This window comes from Schistocerca americana, chromosome X (assembly GCF_021461395.2).
Source record: "Schistocerca americana isolate TAMUIC-IGC-003095 chromosome X, iqSchAmer2.1, whole genome shotgun sequence".
NCBI lineage: Eukaryota > Metazoa > Arthropoda > Insecta > Orthoptera > Acrididae > Schistocerca > Schistocerca americana.
This window is the reverse complement of record NC_060130.1, coordinates 911360364-911381758: the sequence shown is the minus strand read 5'-3', so window position 1 is coordinate 911381758 and position 21395 is coordinate 911360364. Positions and strand designations below refer to the sequence as shown.

At 38.6% G+C, this 21395-nt stretch overlaps 1 protein-coding gene across 1 annotated transcript in view; it reads right to left on the bottom strand.

Moving 5' to 3' along the window:
* The window catches only part of LOC124555052 (lysophospholipid acyltransferase 5), a 179151-nt gene that overhangs the window by 5566 nt on the left and 152190 nt on the right, over positions 1-21395 (bottom strand). Inside the window, exon 10 of the mRNA XM_047128825.1 lies at positions 13021-13271. Within this exon, the coding sequence (XP_046984781.1) occupies positions 13026-13271 (246 nt within the window). The 3' untranslated portion in view covers positions 13021-13025. The remainder of the gene's footprint in view (positions 1-13020; positions 13272-21395) is intronic.

The following is a 21395-nucleotide window of genomic DNA, read 5'->3' as shown; positions in this document are numbered from 1 at the left end:
ACAATTTCTGCAAATGATCCTAAGTGTTATAGTTTCAAGAAAGTGTTTTATATCTTGCAGTCTAAGAATTTTAAATTTTATATTTCAGCAATTATTTGATCATCAATGAAAGACATCTCTATCAAACAGTTTGGTTAAATAATAACATTACCAAGCACTACAGCCAGTTTCAAGTTTTAACTCATTTTTAAGCTCACAAATGAATGTGGACAAATCCCCCTACTAAGTATATACAAAAACTGGACGACTTTGATATAAAATGAACCATGTTTCAGTTTAACATTTCTGAGCTATACTAATACGTGATCTCTTAAAACACACACAATATTTTATTAAATAGAACCAAGTGATACCTGGGCTGTGCTGGCACCTATGGATGCTTGAACCAACTACCAAGTAAAATGTTAATCATCCTATTTTCTTTAGACAGAACCAAATAATGTTTGGTGGTTGGATCTGGTTACACAAAACTTTGTTTGTTGATAAATGTGTGTGAAAATAATAAAACAAGTGCATACACCTCACAACAAAATGCAATCTGAGTATGTAACTGACAAGAGAGGGACTCACAGGAAAGGTGTATCTTGTTTTTCTACAGATGAAATTCAGAAAGTAAAAGATCAGATTAATAAGTTTCCACTGCTGTTGAAGAGAGAATAGCGATACAGAACACCTGTCCACAGAACTAACAGAATAAAAAAGGATATTTGCAATAAATGTGACAGTTTTCATGCAAAGAGACAGAGCAGTAGCAACATTGTTGATAGGAAAGAAACTGAGAGTGTTTTAAATTTGCACCAGTTACAGGCAAAAGAAGAAAGAGAAGCAATGAATGATGACACTTAAACTGCAAAAGAAAGTAAACATGTGGAAACTATATGTTATGACATGCACAAAACATTGCTCCTACCAAGAATCCCAACAAACATTATTTTTTACAAGAGGCAAATAAGGGCAAATAAGGGTATCCATTCTGGAAAAGAAAACAAAAGTTTATTTCATGCTGGGTTAGAAGGCACTTCACATGAGGTGCTCCGGAAGTGGATTCCTGCTTGCAAACACATATCCTTACTCATGTTGGAAGGAAGGTGACATTTAATTTTATAGTCTGACTTGTGTCGAGGATAGAGCTGAAACATCAAAATTTTACTATTTTGAATACACTGTTTGATGATGTACATATGCTGAATTGTGTGAGGTTAAAGTACCTCATTTTAAGACACAACTGTGAGGAAGAAGATCAGACAGCTTTCATTTGGCTAAGTTGATTTCCCCAATGTCTGAATGAAAGCTGAAAAGCAAGGAAAAGCTTAACTATCTTGAATCAGTTTGTCACCTCATACCAAAAGATGTCTGGCATTTCTGTATTCAGTACTGAGGTTGAAGATGACATGGATGGGTTCGAAACAGTTGCAGATTTCATAATAGAAGATGACAGAATGGATGGAAAGCTAATATGTACTGCCTGAAAATTTGTATTCATCAGTTACTCACATGTAAGTATTCCATATATTTTGAATCTATTTATTTAATATATTTGATAATTCGTATGTTAATAGCCAATGATGTGTTGTTGAACTTTATGTGGTTCCTTTTAAATAAAAACAGTTTCGATTCATTTAAAGATAACCAACAGCAATTTTCAATGATGGGTGTACGAAAGAGGGTCATATTTTAATGGAATGTGTAACAGTAAAACAACCAAATTGTACCCAAGTTATCCTAATGTTCTCACATGAAAAAGGAGGCTTTTAAATTTTTAAAATTGGAGATAACTTTGAAGAGCTTTTTCTCAGTTCTGAAGGACTGGAGTTTGGCACCTTTTATAAAGGGCGATTCAAAACAATATTTACAAACTGACATGGCATGTCGGGTATAAAGCAATGATTAGTAATCATATAGGAACCAGGGGTCACAAATGCCACAAGAGGGCGCTACGGTCACGTATGGGCTCGCATCGCCAGAGACTGTTTGTATGGGCCTCACATGTTCCCCGACTAACTTGACGGTTGCATGTATCTCGTATTCCTGTCAGAGGTTTTGCTGGACATACTGAATGATATTCCCAAGCCTGTTCATTGCCACATTTGATTTCAGCATGATGGAGCCTCTGTGCATTTCAGCTGATGGGTAGGGCCACATCTACAGGCAACCTTTCCTGCCTGTTAGATTATCTACAGTGGGCCAGACGCAGGGCCACCACGATCGCCTGATCTGTCCCCAACTGACTTTTTTTTCTGTGGGATATCTGAAGGGCTTTGTGTATGAAACACCTGTTAGAATGCCAGAGGACCTAGTTGACACGACTGTTGTGGCAGCAGGATGTCTTCGAGATACACCAGATACCTTTGGGGGGGTGCACCGTGCAATGCAGCATCAATGTCAGGTGTGTTTCAATGTATCTGGATAAAACTTTGGGCAACTCCTGTAATGGGCATCCATTTGCAACCTGTGACTAAATAAGTGCAATGCCATTTAGTAGCCTCAGATGGCCTTTGCGAACCTCTGTTCCTGTGTGCGTACTGATCCTTTTTATATTCCCTATGTGCCTTGTCAGTTTGTTAACACTTTTTGGACCACCCCGTATAAAAGCCACTCAAATCACACGTCATGTACATTAACACATGACATGGTATCTGATTTTTGATATACACTTACTACTGACAGAATGTGTCCACATCCATTTGTGCACTTCAAAATTACCTAAGACTCGAAACTGGCTAGTAGTGCTACTTGAAGTTGTGATGTGATGGACTATTACTTGAGCTGGAGGTTTGGAATTGTTCACGATCAGTGTTTGAGATGGTCCAAGCTGAGGCATGGGGGCACATCAGCTGTTGAGTAGCGACAGCTCCATGTACTGAGAGGTGGCGGGCCCAGTGCCACTTGGCAGTATGGTACAGCTGACCACTGGCTGGACGAGACATGAGGAATTACCAAAATTTGAGACAGGTAGACATAATGTCAGATCTGCCACTTGCGTAGTACACGATAGCTTCTCACATTTTGTTCATGTTTGCGCTCATACAGTGTAAACCATAATTGGTACAATGAAGGACAGTATATCACATTACAAGAGGGGAGCACTAAAATTCTGTTGGTGTGCAGAGATTTATTGTAATCCGAATATGTAAAAAGATACAGCACCTAGAAGTTTTTGTAAATGTCATCAGCAAATGTTTAATAATTTTTTGTTATTTAATATACAATGGAGACTAAGCACTCACACTGTAGCTCTTGGCGAGGTGCTTTGATTGATAGATTCACATGATTTGTAGCATGACTAATTCAACTGTGAGACACAGTTTAATTGGATTTTCATTGAAAATTAATATAAATTATCACAGAAGACGAATATACATCCAGCAAGGTGGTATGCATTGTCAGAGAGCATTACACACAATAGTCAACTTTTAGCTTTTAAGATTTACATTTTTTATTGTGTGTTTTAATTATTTGTTTATAAATTTGTACACTTTTGCCCATAACTCGTGAACTATCACAGATATCTTACTTCTGAATAGTGCATTGGAAAGTGGAGTAAAAATTGAATCAGGAAGTATTGCCACATAGAACACTGTTGTAATATTTAATGACAGAAAGAGTATTAACTGTTTTCAAGCACTGCAATGAAGTTTTGTAATTCTTAAATCTTAAATGTTGGGTGAACTATTGCACTTAGAATTAAATACAATATATTGATTTGGAATAGAATTTTAGCATGCATCTAATGGCACATACCAAATCAAAATGTTACCTATGTATGTAGGCTGGTAAAACTGCAAAACTCATTAAGTAAAGTCCATTTGAGATTTTCGGTGGAGGTGTGGAGCAACGCTATTTATGGTGACAGCCATCTTGCGTTAGGAGAGTGGTGTAAACTGGTTGAGACAGGACCTGTGATGGTCAGGAGAGTGTTCAAAATAAGTTCATGTGAGACTGAGCTAGCCACGTTGGTTTCGAAAGATAGAAGTTTTTTGGGTTGTCAGTAGTGGAACTTAGAACAGTTCAGCACCAGACTGAATTTTGGATATATTTCTGCTAGCAGATTGGCAGAACTTGTGATTTTTGTGTAAAGACTCTGATTCTGTACACTGAGCTTGGACTTTGACTCAGTTTGCCTAAATTGGACTTAGAATATTTCAATTAGACATAGTTTCGGTATGAGTTGGTACACGATTTATTTTCATTTAACGTTTAGCTGAGAGCACAGAGTGCTTTTTCCAGCTGTTTTAATTCATTTAATTTTACATAGCAATTTAACTAAATGCAATATTGGGGGCTCAAGCCACTGTCTAAAACACTTAACATAGTAGTTGGTTTCACCAGTATGCAAATTAAAGAATATTTCTAAGACAATAAACATTATTTACTGAAAATTTAAGTATTATGTTGTAGATAGTTATTTTGGAGGTTTTGTACCTTGATAAAATCTAGTTACATTTGTCTTGCTGATTAATAACATCAGGTGCAAATTTATTTGTTTATTTTTAAATTAAAGTGCACATAGAGGGCAACACAAGTATCACCTCCAGGAATAGACAATGAGAGCCAGTGTAAATTCATTTGTAATAACAGCCATCACTCTTCTTGCATCACAATTAGGGGCTCATCTGGGACAATTAGGGGCCCATCTGAAATTCAGTTTGCTAGGCAACTAGAGCTGAAGGCTAGGTTGACTAGGTGCAAACTGCAAGTAAAGAGTTAGGATTGTGAGTTCACATTGTTTTCATCAGGAACACACATCCAACACTGGTAAGTAGCAGCGGGATGTTCGTGGCAACACAATGCAGTCCATGCTCTGAGGGTCGTGGGTCCAGTGCGCTACAACACAACGTGACGCCACGAGGTCACCAGCTCCACATCGGCTCAGTGCAGTGCAGCTCATGCACTGAGGGCCCATCTCCTGTGCAACATTCATTCATCAGCTTCACGCAGATCCAGTGTAGCACCCTGCACAATGCGCACAGCCATCAACGTCACACCAGCAGCAGCACGACGGTGGCAGACAAAAGTTAAGTGTGGGCAGCATTCGCTACTGTACTTACTTTATGGTTTGCAACTTGTTAGCCATGGCAGACAGTATCTAGTAATCACCCAGAGAGTGTGACTGCAATTGAGTAAGTAGTATGGGAAACCCTATTAGGTCTGTGGGAAAAGAATGTAAATTCTTGGTGGAAAATGTTAACTTGGGAGCAGGAAATTGGCAGGAGAACACGCTACTTATTATGCAGAAACTAGGAGTATTTGAGGAAATTAAAACTAAAAATGAGGTATTAAAAAAATCAAAATGGGGAAATTAATCGCAAATTGGAGGGAATTAGTATGCAAGTTAGCAATGTCGAAAAAAAGCTGGCAGATTTACTTACTACTGTGGAGAATGATTTGGGACAGAGAACACATTCTGTGCAGACAGAGTGTATGAATAAGGCAAAAGAAATGGAGTCTGTGGTGAAATTAATGTCCGACAGCATAGGCTGTGTGGTTCGGTGCTAGACAGAGGCAAAAGCAGAGCTAGACTCAGCGAAATGTGAGACAAGTGGTCTGCACAGTGCTGTGCTTAAAGAGGCAGAGAAAAGAGAGAGGGAGCTCGTGTCCATTAAGGTCATGTTGAGTAATATTGCTATGTGTCAGGGAGAGGTTACACACTTCATTGTTAGCTCCGAACTGAAGTATTTTAATGGGGAAGGTAAATACCATGTGGTGGATTTTTGAGTCTCCTGTAACAACTGTTTTGTCAAAGGAATGTTTGATGAAGTGAACAGCATTTATTAGTTACATCGCCTTTGAGATGCTACTGCTTAAGAAGTATTGGGCTGTAGGAAAACAAATGCAACAGCAGAACAGGTTCCTGAATAGGATGTGTTACAGCAGAAACCAATGGAGCATGCGAGACTTTTACGAGTGTGAGCTGTTGAAATTAGTGCACTTACACATATTGTTGGGCACGTTCACAGAGATTTCAACTCTGAAAAGGAACCTGCCAGATTATTTGCAGTGGGATTTGGTCCACAGCCCTACGAAAGTGATAGACAGCATTCTTGAATCTGCGGAGTGGATGGACAATGCAATGTATTACCAGAACACTGGGACCTGTAATGCAAGGATTAATGGGAACAGCTGGAGAGATAGGAACTGGCGGTATGCTGACCAGGAGCACTTCCAACATGATATTAATAATTTCCAGCTGAATTCCCACAACCGTGGAAATCAGCCAAGCATAGAGGGCCAGAAAATAATAGAAAATGCAATAATGGGCAGCAAAATGGGAATAATCAGTGGCAGCAGCCAGGAAACTAGATTGTGGTCCATGAAGGGAGGACTTGATATGACAGAAACAGGATCAAAGATGAGTTTATGAGAAGGCTCAATGATATTAATGATCATAGGGAAATCAATGTTCAACACGGATACAGTATAGGGATGTGAAGTATTGTGGAGACACTGGAGGCAGCACAATTGTAAATTTAGAAAGAGATGGAGGCGGAGAACTGAATCTGTACATGTCGATTCAAATGTTTTATTGAACTGGGAATCTTGAGAGGATGATGATGATGATGATGGAGTTCAGCAGCACTAGAGCTGGACAGTAAGAGCAAGGAAACATTAACAGCAACAAACAGTGAAGACAATGTTAATTTGTTTGTGTACTGGGCTGAAACAGTTCTGCTGTTAGATGTTTGTGCTGCCAGCATACAGTTAAAGGAACCTGTCTTGGCAAAGGCAGCAGTGGTCAAGATTGCAAAGAGCCTTGTGTGAGCGCTGAAGTTTTATTTGCTGAACAGCAAGGAGCTGCAGTAACTATTATTACAGACAGAGTGAGTGGCACAATAGGGTCTGATGAGTGCATATTTAATAGTAATTTAAGCACTGCAGACAGCTAGGATGAGGTTAAAATAAGTTATTATTGATGATTTGTGTTCTGATTGGCTCAGTAAAGAAGAGTGCAAGATCCAGATGAGTGATTATATTCCACAGGCCAGATTTGAAAGTAGGTTGTTACCAAATAGGTGGGAAACTAAAAATTTAAAGTAGCAAGAAAACTGTGGATTGAGCAAAAGTCAGCCAGAGTTTTTTTGCTGCTTTCGATGTGATATTTAATGAAGAAGATGATGATGATGCACCTCCAAACACTATAACAGTCGACATCATATAAATCAATACAGAGACTGTGAGTGATCTGTTGGTACAGACTGTGAGTGATCCGTTGGTACAGATAAAACTACGGAAAGAATATGTAGAAAAGGTGCAGCTTATTATAAATGTTGTGGTTAATGATGCAGTAATTAACTGTCTGGTCTACAAAGGGAGATGCAAGTTGTGTTTCAGAGTCATTTTTATCATTTAAATAATGACAATGTTGTTGCATATTTGGTTAGGGGTGTAAAAATTAAGACGGTTACTGGAGGGCACAATAGGTTGATCAAAAGTGAAGCTATCTTTGAGGTAAAAGTTGGCGGAGTCAAATAGGTGCACAGATTTTTTTGGTGCTAAATCTGTGTACAAATATTTTGTTGGGGTCAAGACTTGCTTGCCAAATATGCTGGTAACATCAATTACAGATGTAGTGATTTAATGCTGGCACCAATTGAAAGCACATTTGTTTCCAAGGTTCACATGCTGGTGAAAAGTTGGTAGCCAGTTTCTACATAGATAGAAGTTAAGTTTTTCGGTCTTTTATTTTGTATGTATGTTTATTGTAAATGTGATTTTATTGTAATTGAGAGAGAGAGAGAGAGAGAGAGAGAGAGAGAGAGAGAGAGAGAGAGAGAGAGAGCGAGAGGGGGGGGGGGGGAGGGGGAGGGGGGGAGGGAGAGAGAGGGGGAGGGGGTAGAGAGGGGGGGCAGACAGCTGCACATGTGTTTGTCTCTGTCCTGATTAGTTTTCTGTTGTGTGAGATTGGTCTGCCAAGGATGGGTTTTCATAACCTCACCTATGGGGATGTGTTTAGATTTCAGGATCAGATAGCTCGTGGGATGTGTTGGGTTCTTTGGTAAAGAATGGTCTAGCTGAGAAGGTCCATGGGTATCGCAGAAATGCTGGGTGCACTGAGCTTGGACTTTGACACAGTTTGCCTGAGTCGGATTTAGAATATTTTGGTTAGACTGAATTTAGGTATGAGTTGGTACATGATTTATTTTCGTTTAACGTTTGGCTCATAACACAGTGTGTTTCTTCCAGCAGTTTTAATTTAATATTTATATAGCAAGTTAACTAAATGCTACATTGGGGGCACAAGCCACTTTCTAAACCACTTAACGGAGTACTTGGTTTCACTAGTCTGTGAATTCACAGGCTACGACAGTAAACATTATTTACTGAAAATTTAAATATTACACTGTGGATAGTTATTTTACATATTTTCCACCTACAATACAACCTAGTTACAATTGTCTTGCTGGTTAATAGTATTGGGTGCAAATTTATTTATCATTTTTAATTTAAAGTGCACATAGAGGGCAACCCAAAAGTACCATCTCCAGGAATAGACATTGAGAGCAAGTGCAAATTCATTCATAATAACAATCATCACCCTTATTATGTCACAAAGTACTTATTTTACCACGCAGCCTGGTGTAGGTGATGTCTTTCTTTGGACTAACTGCGGCTGTGGTTCTCATACAGAATAAATCAATACCTGATCAGCCTGTGACAAATGTTTACTTTCACTGGACATCTGTATCAGAAACTGCACACACTGCATTTTGTTGCTATTAAACAATACTCTATTTCCTGTACACCATAACCTCATGTTCTGTACTACCCATTTCCTAAGTTGTTTACACCACACTCACCACATTTCGCAATGGTGTTTACGTCATTTGCAAATAAGAAAGTTTTTGAAACATCTGTCATATTTAGTAGCAGATCACTGTATGCATAAAGGTGGCAACAGAGCTACAACAGAAGCCTGTAGTTGCAGCAGAATAACCTATTACATGATGAAGTATTTTGCATTATTTTACATGTATAACTGAAACATAATTTAACAGACACATAGATGTATAATTTTTATGTTGAAATTGTAAAACTGTTTCCGGAAATGAGGTCTCTTGCCTTGAGCTGAATAGAGGTCAAAACTTGAGGCTTCATCAGTTATGTGACAAGTTTGCCTGCCGCCTCACAGACCTGCAGTACATGGTGGAATCTTGTAGAGTTGTTAAGAATAAAACAGCCATGCTACATCTAAATGTATATGTAGATGTAGATCAGCTGTAGAAATCAGCCCTGTATCATTTAACATCAGATGCAACTGCTCAAAAAGCATATAACCTGTTGAACGCAAATGGAGGAGACTTTTTAAGGTTAGGTGAAACTCACGATTTCCTGATGAAAAACCAACATCTCTGATAGTAATAGCACTGCCTGACAAAAAAAGCTGAAACACACAGGAGATGTGGCCAGATGTCAATGCAAGTTCATACACCTACCCGGTCAACCACATCTTACCACCACAAGGCAGAATCACCGTATTATGCACCAAACACATTGTAGCCCCTTCACATTTGCAACTGTCACCTGAAAACAAGTAATGAACTTCCTGCACCATTGGTCAGAGATTAGCACCAGCTAGACTAAGAAATTACCGATCCATATGTAGGTTTCCATTAACAACACAACACAAATGGCTGTGTCTGGACTGATGCCATGACCGGGAAGCATGAACTGCTGCAAATGGTGTCGCATTGTATTCCGTGATGAATTGTGGTTCTGCAATATTCCAGATGACCCTTTTCGGTGAGTATAGTGTCGACCCGAGGTCCGATTCTTCCAATGTTTTGGAGAGGCACTGTGATGTTACTTCTGGTGTTGTTGTGTGGGGAACAAATTGAGTAAGACTTCAGGTTGTGGCTGGCAGTGAGTGAGGGAACTCTGACAGCACAACACTATATCACCTGTCTCTGAGAAAACAGCTGTCCTCATGTAACATTAGAAGCTGAGAGAGGGTTAAAACTCACATTAGCATACAGGGAAAATTTTAATGACATGTGGAACTTTCAAATTAGATTAGATTGCCCTGAAGATGGAGTATTTATGGTAAGAAGCAGAAAAATTAGGTTTACTTATGTCCAACATGAATTTGGCTGAAAACTCATATGGACAACAGAAAATGGCAGTGGTGGACTTAGATTAATAATCCAATGTTTCTAATGGCCACTTAACCAAAACACATCAGTCACAGAGTCATTCAGAGATAGCCTAAATTTGATAGGCTGGAAATATCCCAACCATAGTTACCTTCAATCACTTCTTTACTTTTGTTAGCCTGGATATGATCTATCATCTGCAAAACTCTCAAACGTCACTTGACTTGCAGCATCCTGTTAAACTACTCCAGCAAATCAGGAGATGGACACATTCTAAATGCATAAAATACGTACTTCAGATAGATATTTCTGGAGCTGCCACTATGTTTTGGAATAGGCAGGTGCCACCAACATTAAAATAAAACAAGAAAAACTTTCAAAAGTTGCTGACTTTGGAGACTGAGAGATTACAGACCAACACATGGAAAAGAGAAAGTACATGCTGTTCAGGTTGCAATAACAAGTTGCATCTGGAAGGTAGGTTGCAGTTTCTTTGCTACAGCAGAAATGCTTCAAAAACAGGTCATTTTATCAAAGCATATGCATCAAAACTGGGAGGACATAATTTATTTCCATACTCATTCTCAGATCTACAAATGAGATTTGCAATGCAAATTTAAAAGCGAAAGAATATGGTAAAAAAAAAAAAGAAATCATAAAACAGCAATTTTTCAGCATCTGACAGAAATTGTGCTTTGCAGATTTAGATCCATGGTACATATAAAAAAAAAAGTTTTTAAATTAACTGATTTCTACTTCACTGGTCAGAATGAGTACACAGTGTCTAAGATAATCATGTACCACTGGCTATTAAAATTGAAACACTGTGAAGGTGGCATGCAACAAATGTCAAATTGGCATGAAGTACTTCGTACTCAGACATGCAAATTATTAGGATTTCAGTGCAATCACATGAGGTTAAGTAAGAGTTGTGGCGTCTATATTCTGTGTATAAGGAATGATCAAACAATGAGTTTTCCAGTCAGAAATCACATTTGAATGTTGGCTGTTTGTTAGGAACACCATGTTATCATTCGTATAAGACAAACAAACTTTGACCAACATACGTCAGAATTCAACAGCAGCAGTATTACAGCATATTAAGAGTGCAGCTTTTAGTCCCATGATATTGCTGCTTGCATTGCTTGACATCTATGACTGTCATGTAACAATGGAGTCTATGGATTCAGGAGGGACTGCACAAATGACAATGTTCACTCAGCTATTCCGGACTGTACAGCTGTTGAAGGAAATGTGATTGTTTGCAGTGAGACAAATATCTGGTTGAACAGTGTGACTACATCTGGAACACAGTGGACTGCAAACATGGTGGCAGGGGAGAGGAGGAGGAGGGGGGGGGGGTGTTTGCCAACAACAACAATGGATACAGGATTGGCAGCAAAGTTTTCAGATGAGTCCCAATGCTATCTACAGCAACAGGATGGACGTATCCATGTTCAGTGGCTCCGAGGAGAACTAATGTTGCCAGACTGCATCTGTCATCATCATTTGAAGCCAACACTTGGCATGATGGTATGGGGTACCACTGGGTACACAATGCTATCACCTCCTTTTGAATAGCCCTTTAATTTGGACAGCATCCATAACATTTCTGATGAGTTAATGCCAGAGGTCTTGCTCTATCTTCAATGTCTCAGTTACATTATCTTTCAAAAAGATAACGCAAGACAGCATATTGTCCTTGCTATCTGATCTGCTTTCATACAAAGGGTGTGCAACTGTTATTGTGGCTAGCATGTTCTACAAATGTCACCCACTGAAAATATCTTGTCACAGTTTGCCGAGACAATGGAATGCCACCATTTACCTGTTTACTTTTTCTTGTCCAGATTTATAAAACACTTCTGAACTTGTTAAGCAGTGTATATAATTATTTTTGGTGATAACGACTAATAAAGTTGAAATGATCTAATGCTAAAGTGTAATTAGAATTAAAGAACTGAATATATGCAGCAAATACGTTTTCTTGCAAAAAGCGTGACAGAAAAGTGGAGCATATCAGTAGCCGTACAGAGAATGTGGAGTGTTATTTCAGACAGACATAAACAAAGAAAAAAAAATTTAATCTTTCTTGAAGGTAAATTAAGACATTCTGAAAAATAATTAATAAACAGTTTGAGAGGTTTCTATAACTTTTTGGGATTAGGTTATGAAAGAAAACAAAAAATTTACTTTCCCATTCCGAAGAAACTCACGTTTCAAACTTAAATTCATCATCAAATTTAAACACTTTAAAGGCAATTTCTTATTTGTTACTCGGCGTATACTAAACACTTGTTTAATTGTGCTTTGGCAATTCTTTAGCTGAGAGTAGACAGATCTAGTCTCATTAACAATTGTTCTTCAAAATGGCTGAACAAAAATGACAAATTGAAAGCTAGTACGTTAAAAGCCATTACCAATTCAGTAACAAGTGAGATTAATACAGAGTTTCCTACAGTCCATGGATACATAACAGACACACTTTATCTCCCACTGAAGATTATGAGAAACAATATGCCATAATGGGTAAAGAATAGTGGAACTGAGGAAGTGTGCAACAAAGAATGTGTTTACATTCTATGCACCCTGTTATCAACAGTTTCATATTTCAAACTTGGGTAGTTTAAACAGCTTACTTAAATGGAACAGTATATTTTCAATGTCAGAAAACTGATGCACACAGAAATTTTAACAAAAAGCTCTTTCCCTGTCAAAAATTCAAGTCTATCGCAGAGCATAATGCATTTAATACAGGCAATTATCCCTCCTTCTTAAATTTGTTTTCATACCACAACACAAGATCTCATATGACATATAAATATATCCAGTACACACGCATGAAATTCACAATAACATTTCAGTACTTCTAAGAGAACTGAGAACATTTAGCCTGGCACTCTTAAATATAAAGAAATACAAAGTGTGTTACCTGTGCTAAATGTGTATCAACTGTAGAAGCCTGCACAGAAGTATCAATGAAAGGAAGCCAATATGACCACAAAAATATAGAGATGTGTACACATCAAACCACCGACCAAATGAAAGTAGGGCGAATGGCACTAAGGAGTAACCCATAAAAACGGATGTATATAATTTAAGTATAACCCACACAAAGGGATACACTGTCGGTGACAGAAGTGCCGTTTTTACTTTTTCATGTCGCCGAAGCAAACTTGTCACCTGAAAATAAATAGGATTGTTTTAATTTTGAGCACACAACCACAGAAAAAATATGCCTTACAATGTTACATAAACAGTCAATCAATAAGTGACACATTCACAGCAAACTAAGAAGAAAAGCACAGATTCAGATTCTTTATTTGCCACTGACCACATACAGCAGAATGGGATTCCTCAGCAATGCCTAGTTACAGTTGCAATCAAAGTATTAAAATTAATGTTCATATTACATGTACAAATGAAGTATCTTTTGCCCATATCATAGAACTCTTTTATACTGTAACACAGATTTTTTGTTAGCCAGTCACATAATTTGAATTTGAATTTTTTATATGGTAAGGATCGAGCAGTGATAGGAAATTTGTTAAAAATTTTGAGACTGTTCACTTTACAGGAGTTTCCTGTTATTGCTAGGCTGTGCCTTGGGATGTCAATGGATGACTTATTTCTAGTGTTATGTTTGTGAATTGTTTCCCTGATAACAAATTCTTTAATGTTGTTCTTGACAAAGAGTGAAGACTCACAGATGCACAGATTCACCACTGTTAGTATGCTAAGCCTGATACAAAGCTAGCAACAGTGCTCTTGAGGATCAATCTTGCATATTACAGGGACAGTTTTTTTTTTCTTTTAAAATCTTACTGATATGAGGAGAATCTACCTATATGAGTAGACCATATGATATATGTGATTGAAAGAGTATGAAATATGACATATGGATATAAATCCTTCTGACCTTATCTCTCTGTTTCCACATGATGTAGGACACTTGTGAGATCTTTTTACAGATTTGGTTGATATGCTCGTCCCAAATGAATTTGGCATCAATATCTACATTCTTAGACAGTCCTAACATAAGCATTTGGGTTTTGTCTGGATTATAAACAAGTTAACTGACTGCAAACCAATTTAATGTAGGGCCAAGAGTTTCTTGCATAGTCTTATCAAGAGCTGGGATGTCGTGATGCAAAGTAAGTGCAGTTGTATCATCAGCATAGAGATGACAGACTGTGATACAAAATGGGACAGGTCATTGACAGTCACAATGAAAAAGAAAGGGCCAAGGACAGCACCCCATCGAACACTTGTACAAATTTCTACTAACAAAGGAAACTCCCCATCACACCCCTCTCACATTTAATGGTAAGATGGCCCAGTGGACAGCCCATCAAAAACTGAACACAAATCAAGCATGGAGGGGAAAAAGGGGGTTACGGGGCTGGACTGCCAAGCGACAAGTTGGCAAACTGTGTTCAAACTTTCCTCATGCCAATGCCCCCCCCCCCCTCGCATTATTCAAATTTGTGTCTGCGTCCTGTGTGTAACATCCGTTTGCAAGAGTGAGGTGTAGGGAAGGGACCTGTTGTTCAATCCTAAATTAAAGAACATACACGTTCAATATGCTTTAGCCATGTTTGAAGGAAATCAAAACAATCAAGGAATTGCTGACAGCTGCTGAAACATCCACTGAAGAGCCAAAGGAACTGGTACACCTGCCTAATATCATGTAGGGTCCCTGCAAGCACCCAGAAGTGCCACAACACAACTTGGCATGGACTCAACTAATGTCTGAAGTAGTGCTGGAGGGAACCGACACCATGGATCCTGCAGGGCTGTGCCTAAATCCTTAATAGTACGAGAGGGTTGAGATATCTTCTGAACAGCATGTGGCAAGGCATCCCAGATATGCTCAATAATGTTCATGTCTGGGGAGTTTGGTGGCCAGTGGAAGTGTTTAAACTCAGAGGTGTGTTCATGGAGCCACTCTGTAGCAATTCTGAATGTGTGGGATGTCACATTGTCCTGTCGGAATTGCCCAAGTTCATCAGAATGCACAATGGACATGAATGGATGCAGGTGATCAGACAGGATGTTTACGTATGTGTCACCTGTCAGAGTTGTATCTAAATGTATCAGGGGTTCCATATCATTCCAACTGCACATGCCCCCCATCATTACAGAGCCTCCACCAGCTTGAATAGTCCCCTGCTGACTTGCTCAGTCCATCGATTCAAGAGGTTGTTTCCATACCCGTGCACATCTGTCAGCTTGATACAATTTGAAACGAGACTTGTCCGACCAGGCAACATGTTTCCAGTCAGCAACAGTCCAATGTCGGTGCTGACAGGCCCAGGCGAGGCGTGAAGCTTTGTGTCATGCAGTCAACAAGGGTACACGAGTGTGCCTTCGGCTCCGAAAGCTCATATCGATAATGTTTTGTTGAATGGTTCACACACTGACACTTGTTGATAGCCGAGCATTGAAATCTGCAGCTATTTGTGGAAGGATTGCTCTTCTGTCACCCTGCACAATTCACTTCAGTTGGCGTTGGTCCCATTCTTGCAGAATTTTTATCTAGCCGTAGCGATGTCAGAGATTTGATTTTACCGGATTTCTGATATTCATGGTACTCTTGTGAAATGGTCGTAAGGAAAAATCCTCACTTCATCGCTACCATGTTCAAACTCACTTAAATCTTGATAACTTGCCACTGTAGCAGCAGTAACCGATCTAACAACTGCACCAGACACTTGTTGTCTTGTGTAGGCATTGCCGACTGCAGTGCCATATTCTGCCTGTTTACATATCTCTGTATTTGAATATGTGTGCCTGTGCCAATTTCTTTGGCACTTCAGTGTATGTTCGTGAGGATGGGCAACACACTGTTACATTATAGGAAAACAAAGATACCAAAGTTGATTTATGGAGTGAACATTATAAAATAGCAGAGGAAAACAATAATTTGCAAACTACAGCAAAAATGAACGTACCATCACAGTTCAGTTATTATCTGATAGAGCACTTTATACATCTTAAATATATTAGATGTAGGAAATCCCCTCATCGGTGCTACCTATTCGAAGCTACAAAAAAATTCAGTGTAGTGCTTGAGATGTATAGCTATAATGACAGCTTCTGAAATAATGTTTACAAAATCTAAATACGCTTTCTTGCAACAAGGCTACATAGACTGCAGGGGGAACTTCTCTCAAAAATGGTATTTTTACAGGCTGTGTAGAAAAAGTTGTGGGACATGTAATTTTAATAAGTGTATTTACTGATCAACCCTTTTGATGCTACAGATTTGCTCTCTGCATTCTGCACTGAGGCATCTTTTGTTATGTCTGTACAGCTCACAGAATGCTGGTGCCTGAGCTGAGAGATGATGTTCCGGCTGATATGAAATACTTAACACTTGATTTTTCTAAAATTGTTAAGTGAAGAAATTTGATTTTTGCACATCTTACAGCCTTATATCTTGCCTTGACAAAGAACCAATTTCTTTTTGTTATCCATCATAGCTACTGTGCTGAATTAAATTAAGTAAACATTGTGTGAAGTTTTAAAGGTTTTGCAAATGTAAAAATGTATTGCTTAGAATTTGCATAGGGTTAATCTTAGCTCATACATTGCAGGGAATGAAATGTAGATAAGATATCGAAATTTCATTTAAAACAGAGAGCAGAATGATATCTCATTTTGTTCTTGAATTATTGGTTTTTATATTCGATGGTTTGTCACCCATGACATGCTCAGTTCTGTCCATACGAACTTACTGGCTACTATGAAATACTTATAATCTGATTTTAAAAACCTATCAGATGAAAAATTTGATTTTGCACATCTTACAGTCTGATTTCTTTGCTTGATAAAGGACTGAATTTCTTTTTATTATACACCATAGTTTCTGTGATGCATAAAATTAAGTAAAACATTGCGTTACGTTTTAAAGATTTTGCAGAGAAAGAGTTAATAAATGTGTTGACATCTGTACCTCGCAAGTCACCTTACAGTGTGTAATAGAGGGTACTTCCTGCACCACATTTATTTACCCCCTTTCCTGTTCCTTCCACGAACGGTGTGCAGGAAGAATGATGTTGCTATTGCCCAATTTTGTGATGAAAGCTCTGTTACATCTAAGACTATCTATTATTTAACTGGATATTTTTTCTTTCTCACTTTTTATTCCTGTCAACATGTTATTTTTGTTTTCCTCTATTAGACATCTGATTTCCTCTGCTGTTAGTCCTGCATTGAAATTAGAGCTGTTGTTCCTCTCTTGTAGTTTCATTATGTACTCATTTCCTGTTATCAGATTCTCCACTGCTTGCATGCAACTTGTGTGTTGACATTGTATTTAGGTCGTCTTTCTAGCATCTTTAGTTCTTGTTTTCTGACTTGCATGTCAGTGTGGTTGACCAGTCATATCTGCAATGTGTGGTTTGTTTGCCTACCATTTCTAACATTAGCTGGTGTGTTATTTTTTATAAGTGGGAGTAGTTTTTGTTGTTATTTTCCCTACTTTATTTCCATTAGAGTTTCTGTGTGGCATTGGATTCTGTTAATGATGTCTATAAATATTTCTGAGATATTTATATCATTCGCTAGTTCAAGACGAAAGTTCAAGGATGAGCATGTCCATCTTGAAAATTAGATATTTAATTTCATGTTTTAGCCAGCCCACTTCTGCTCTAAGCTTAGCATGTTGTGTTGCAGGTGACATACTGTTTACAGTGACATGTACATATTTAGGTATTACTTTATGAGAGAGAGACACACACATTCCATATCATGACTCATCAACCTCACTGACGGATACGCAACTGAGTGCACGATTCTACTGCCGCCAATGTACATTTCATCTACGGGCCACAAACATAAGATAAGAGAAATTTTTCATAAGAGGTTGCTAGATTTTATAGAAAAGTGCAACATATTTATCAACAGTCCAACAAGGTTTTTGAAAAAGGCGATCAACAGAAACAGCAATTTTTGAATTTCTAAGTGAATTGCTCCAAACAGCTTGATAGTGGAGAAAAAGTAACTGGCATATGCCTTGTTCTGTCAAGGCCTTTGGCATCATAGACCATATCCTATTGCTGCAGAAACTTGATAGTATTAGTATCAGAGGTGGAGAGTGTAACTAATATTTCATACAGTATCTTGTTTCCTGTGGGACACTTTCTCCCAATACTTATTTTGATACACTGTTTGGTAACCTTGCTGGACTGCGATGGGGAAGCTAACATAGATCCGACTATCACAGACTATGTTAGCTGGGCAAGGCACTTGTTTGACACACCTCACCCTGGTAGATGCCTCCGCCACAGGCCATGTCAGTGGGCAGTGAATAAAGCAGTTTCTGTTCCTGTGAGAGAAGTGTTCAGTCATGGGGTGTGCACAGTCTTACTACAATCACCATGTTGTGTTTCTGGATTTCTGGTGGTTTACTACTGGACTGTTATTCTTAAGCCCACAATAAACTTGGCTCCAGTTTCAGTTCATATATTGGCTAGCAAAGTGTATAAGATTATTTGTTTGTTCCTGACAATTGTACAAAACTCAGGCTTGTGAAAGTTCACAGCATGCCTGTTCTTCTGTCACTCATGTAAGGCTAGTAACACTCATGTGTCACTAGTGAAGACACCATGTAATATTAAAATTGTGATGGGGCTTCAACCCCCGTATGGATGATCACTTACTTTGTTAAGGTTCCTGGGATTTTGGAGCTGTGGTAGTAGGAATTAACACTGCAACAACAGCAGGAACAGCAAAAACAGGAGTATGAGCTCCTGTTGAAGCACCTAAAGCAGCAGAACGTGGCACCTGTTCCACCATCACCTTTGTTTGCAAGCTCTGACAACTCAAAGATTTTCAGTGTCCTCTAGTTGTGATTTGTTTGACATAATGGTCACGTTAAAGCTTCTTATAGACTCCAGTAGCCTAACATTCACTGATAATTGCAGTTTGCCAACCTTACATTGTCATCATTAGATATCAATTCAATCACTGCCGTAAAGATAGTGGGTCAATCCTATTCAGCCTAGGTATGCCATCTACAAGAATTCAAATGGCCATGCAATTTTAAATGTCAGTCTTTTGAAATATCTTATGAGGAATCACAGATATAAGATGTGTTGGTGTGTTTGGCACAAGATCATGAGGTCCGTGCTAAAGTCTGAAGCACTTCGGGTCCACAACTAAGTGACATTTTTAAATGAGTTCAATCTTTGGAAGCAGAATCGGCAGCAAAAAGAGCAATAATTCTGAAATTTACAAATATACAAGAATCACCAACATCTTATCCCTTACACACTGACAACAGCTCATTATTGTCTTCTGTAGTAGACACTCAGTCATGGGAAAATATGCTGACAGCATTTAAAAAAGTATTTGGTGATTTGATCTCACCAGCATCAATAGTTACTCACAACAAAGAGTACACGGTTTGCCATCAGTTGCAGTCAAGAGATAAACCAGATGTCAGTGATCACCTTTCTCGGAAAGTTCTCATCTTCACAAGCACAGGCAATGCCCACACCGTGACATTACGTGTTCATCTTGCAAGAAGTATAAGCAGATGGCAACAGTAGATTTCAGCCTCCCAGCAGTATTGGCAGATGATGCCAGCATTCAAGACAGCAGAGAAAAACCTAAGCAACCTTTGCATTAATGGAGAGAATAAGGAATTTCAAGCTGACATGTGAAAAACTGTGTAATTAATTAATGACGACACATTGATTCTCCAAATCACCATAAAATGCTGCAATGAGTGGTGTCATACGGCTATCATGCTATTCCACTGTGGGATCAAATCACCCACTTGGGTAGCTAAACGCATATTTGTAGAAAACTAATATTTATTATTGTAGCTTTGCCAGTAGAAATAAACTGTTTTCCCTAGATATCTTTACAGTGTTTGGTTTCCAGATTGAGGCCTGCATTAAAGTGGTGTCCAGAGAATCCCATTTTACATTTTTGCCCTCGTTTCTCTACAGTCATCCATATAGCCATGTTTTAGTAGGGCATGTCTTGTACAGTGCATGAAGCAGTTAAGGTGGAGTTGGGTAGGCTACAAGGCATGGGGGGGGGGGGGGGGGGGTTATATCACATATTTATTCCAGCCAGTGGGTTGTGCTGGTGGTAATAAAAGACTAAACAGTGCAATAAGAATTTGTGGTGATTTCAAAGCTGCTATAGACAACCAGCCCAACACTGATCTGCAACTGACACCTTGCATGAAAGAATTTCCAAACAAATCAATTGGACTGATCCATATTTACAACTGCCCCCTGATGCGAAGATAAAGAAAATACAAAAGAAACCATCTCAAATGTATCGGTGTAATCATTTGCATTTTGGGTTGCAAGAGCTCCTCTCAACATATTTTACACATTTTAAAATTATCTGGAGCAATTAATAAAGGATACCATTTACTGTGCTGACTACCTTGACAACATTACTGTAACAGGCACTGCAAGTCAAGAATAGTATTTCAGTGGCTGTAAACCAGTGGCTTATGCTGCAAGCTGGATAAATGCAGTTTCTTTAAGCTGAGTGTTATACACATAGGCCACATATAAAGCACGGAGAGGCTTAAGCCCATACCCTAGCATGTTACAGCAATAGACAACTTATCAGCAACCAAGAACTTAAAAGAAATTCAAATTCTCCTCAGTCAAGGTAAATTATTACAATAAATTTATTACAAATAAAAGTCTCAAATCTTCTTCCTGACAGGCCACACTTGCACCTGATCAATGGGTCACAATTCCTACTGGTAACTCACAGCATGACTTCAGTGCTGACTATCATATAAAAATTCTGATGGCACATGCTACCCAACTACTTTCGATTAAAATATGTTACTACTGACTCAAATTAATTTTAGAGAAGACGGCATCAGGATGATAAGAGAGTTAAGAAATTTCACATATACTGAAACTCTATAGAATTAAATTTCAAATAATTATGGATCACAAGCTGCTCATTTCTCTCTTCAGACTACAGCCTATGCTTTTGGTAAAGATAGCACAATGGTTCAATAGATAGACTTTATTCTTGAGCAACCTCCAGTAGAACATCTATTCCAAGACCACCTCTCAACATGGAAATATTGACTGGACTGTATATCCTATGGCCCCAATAGTGAGTCTGGCAAGCAGCTGGTAGTCTATCTTTAACAGACATCAGAATATGGTGTACTATAGAAGAATTCTCTATTACTGCTCAAAAAGTAGCCTAGTCTACAGAGTGAGACCCACTACACTGCAATGTACTACTGCCTGTTAAGTATGGGTGCCTGGAGCAGCTACCAAAGAGATCAAAGCCAAGTTTTGAAAC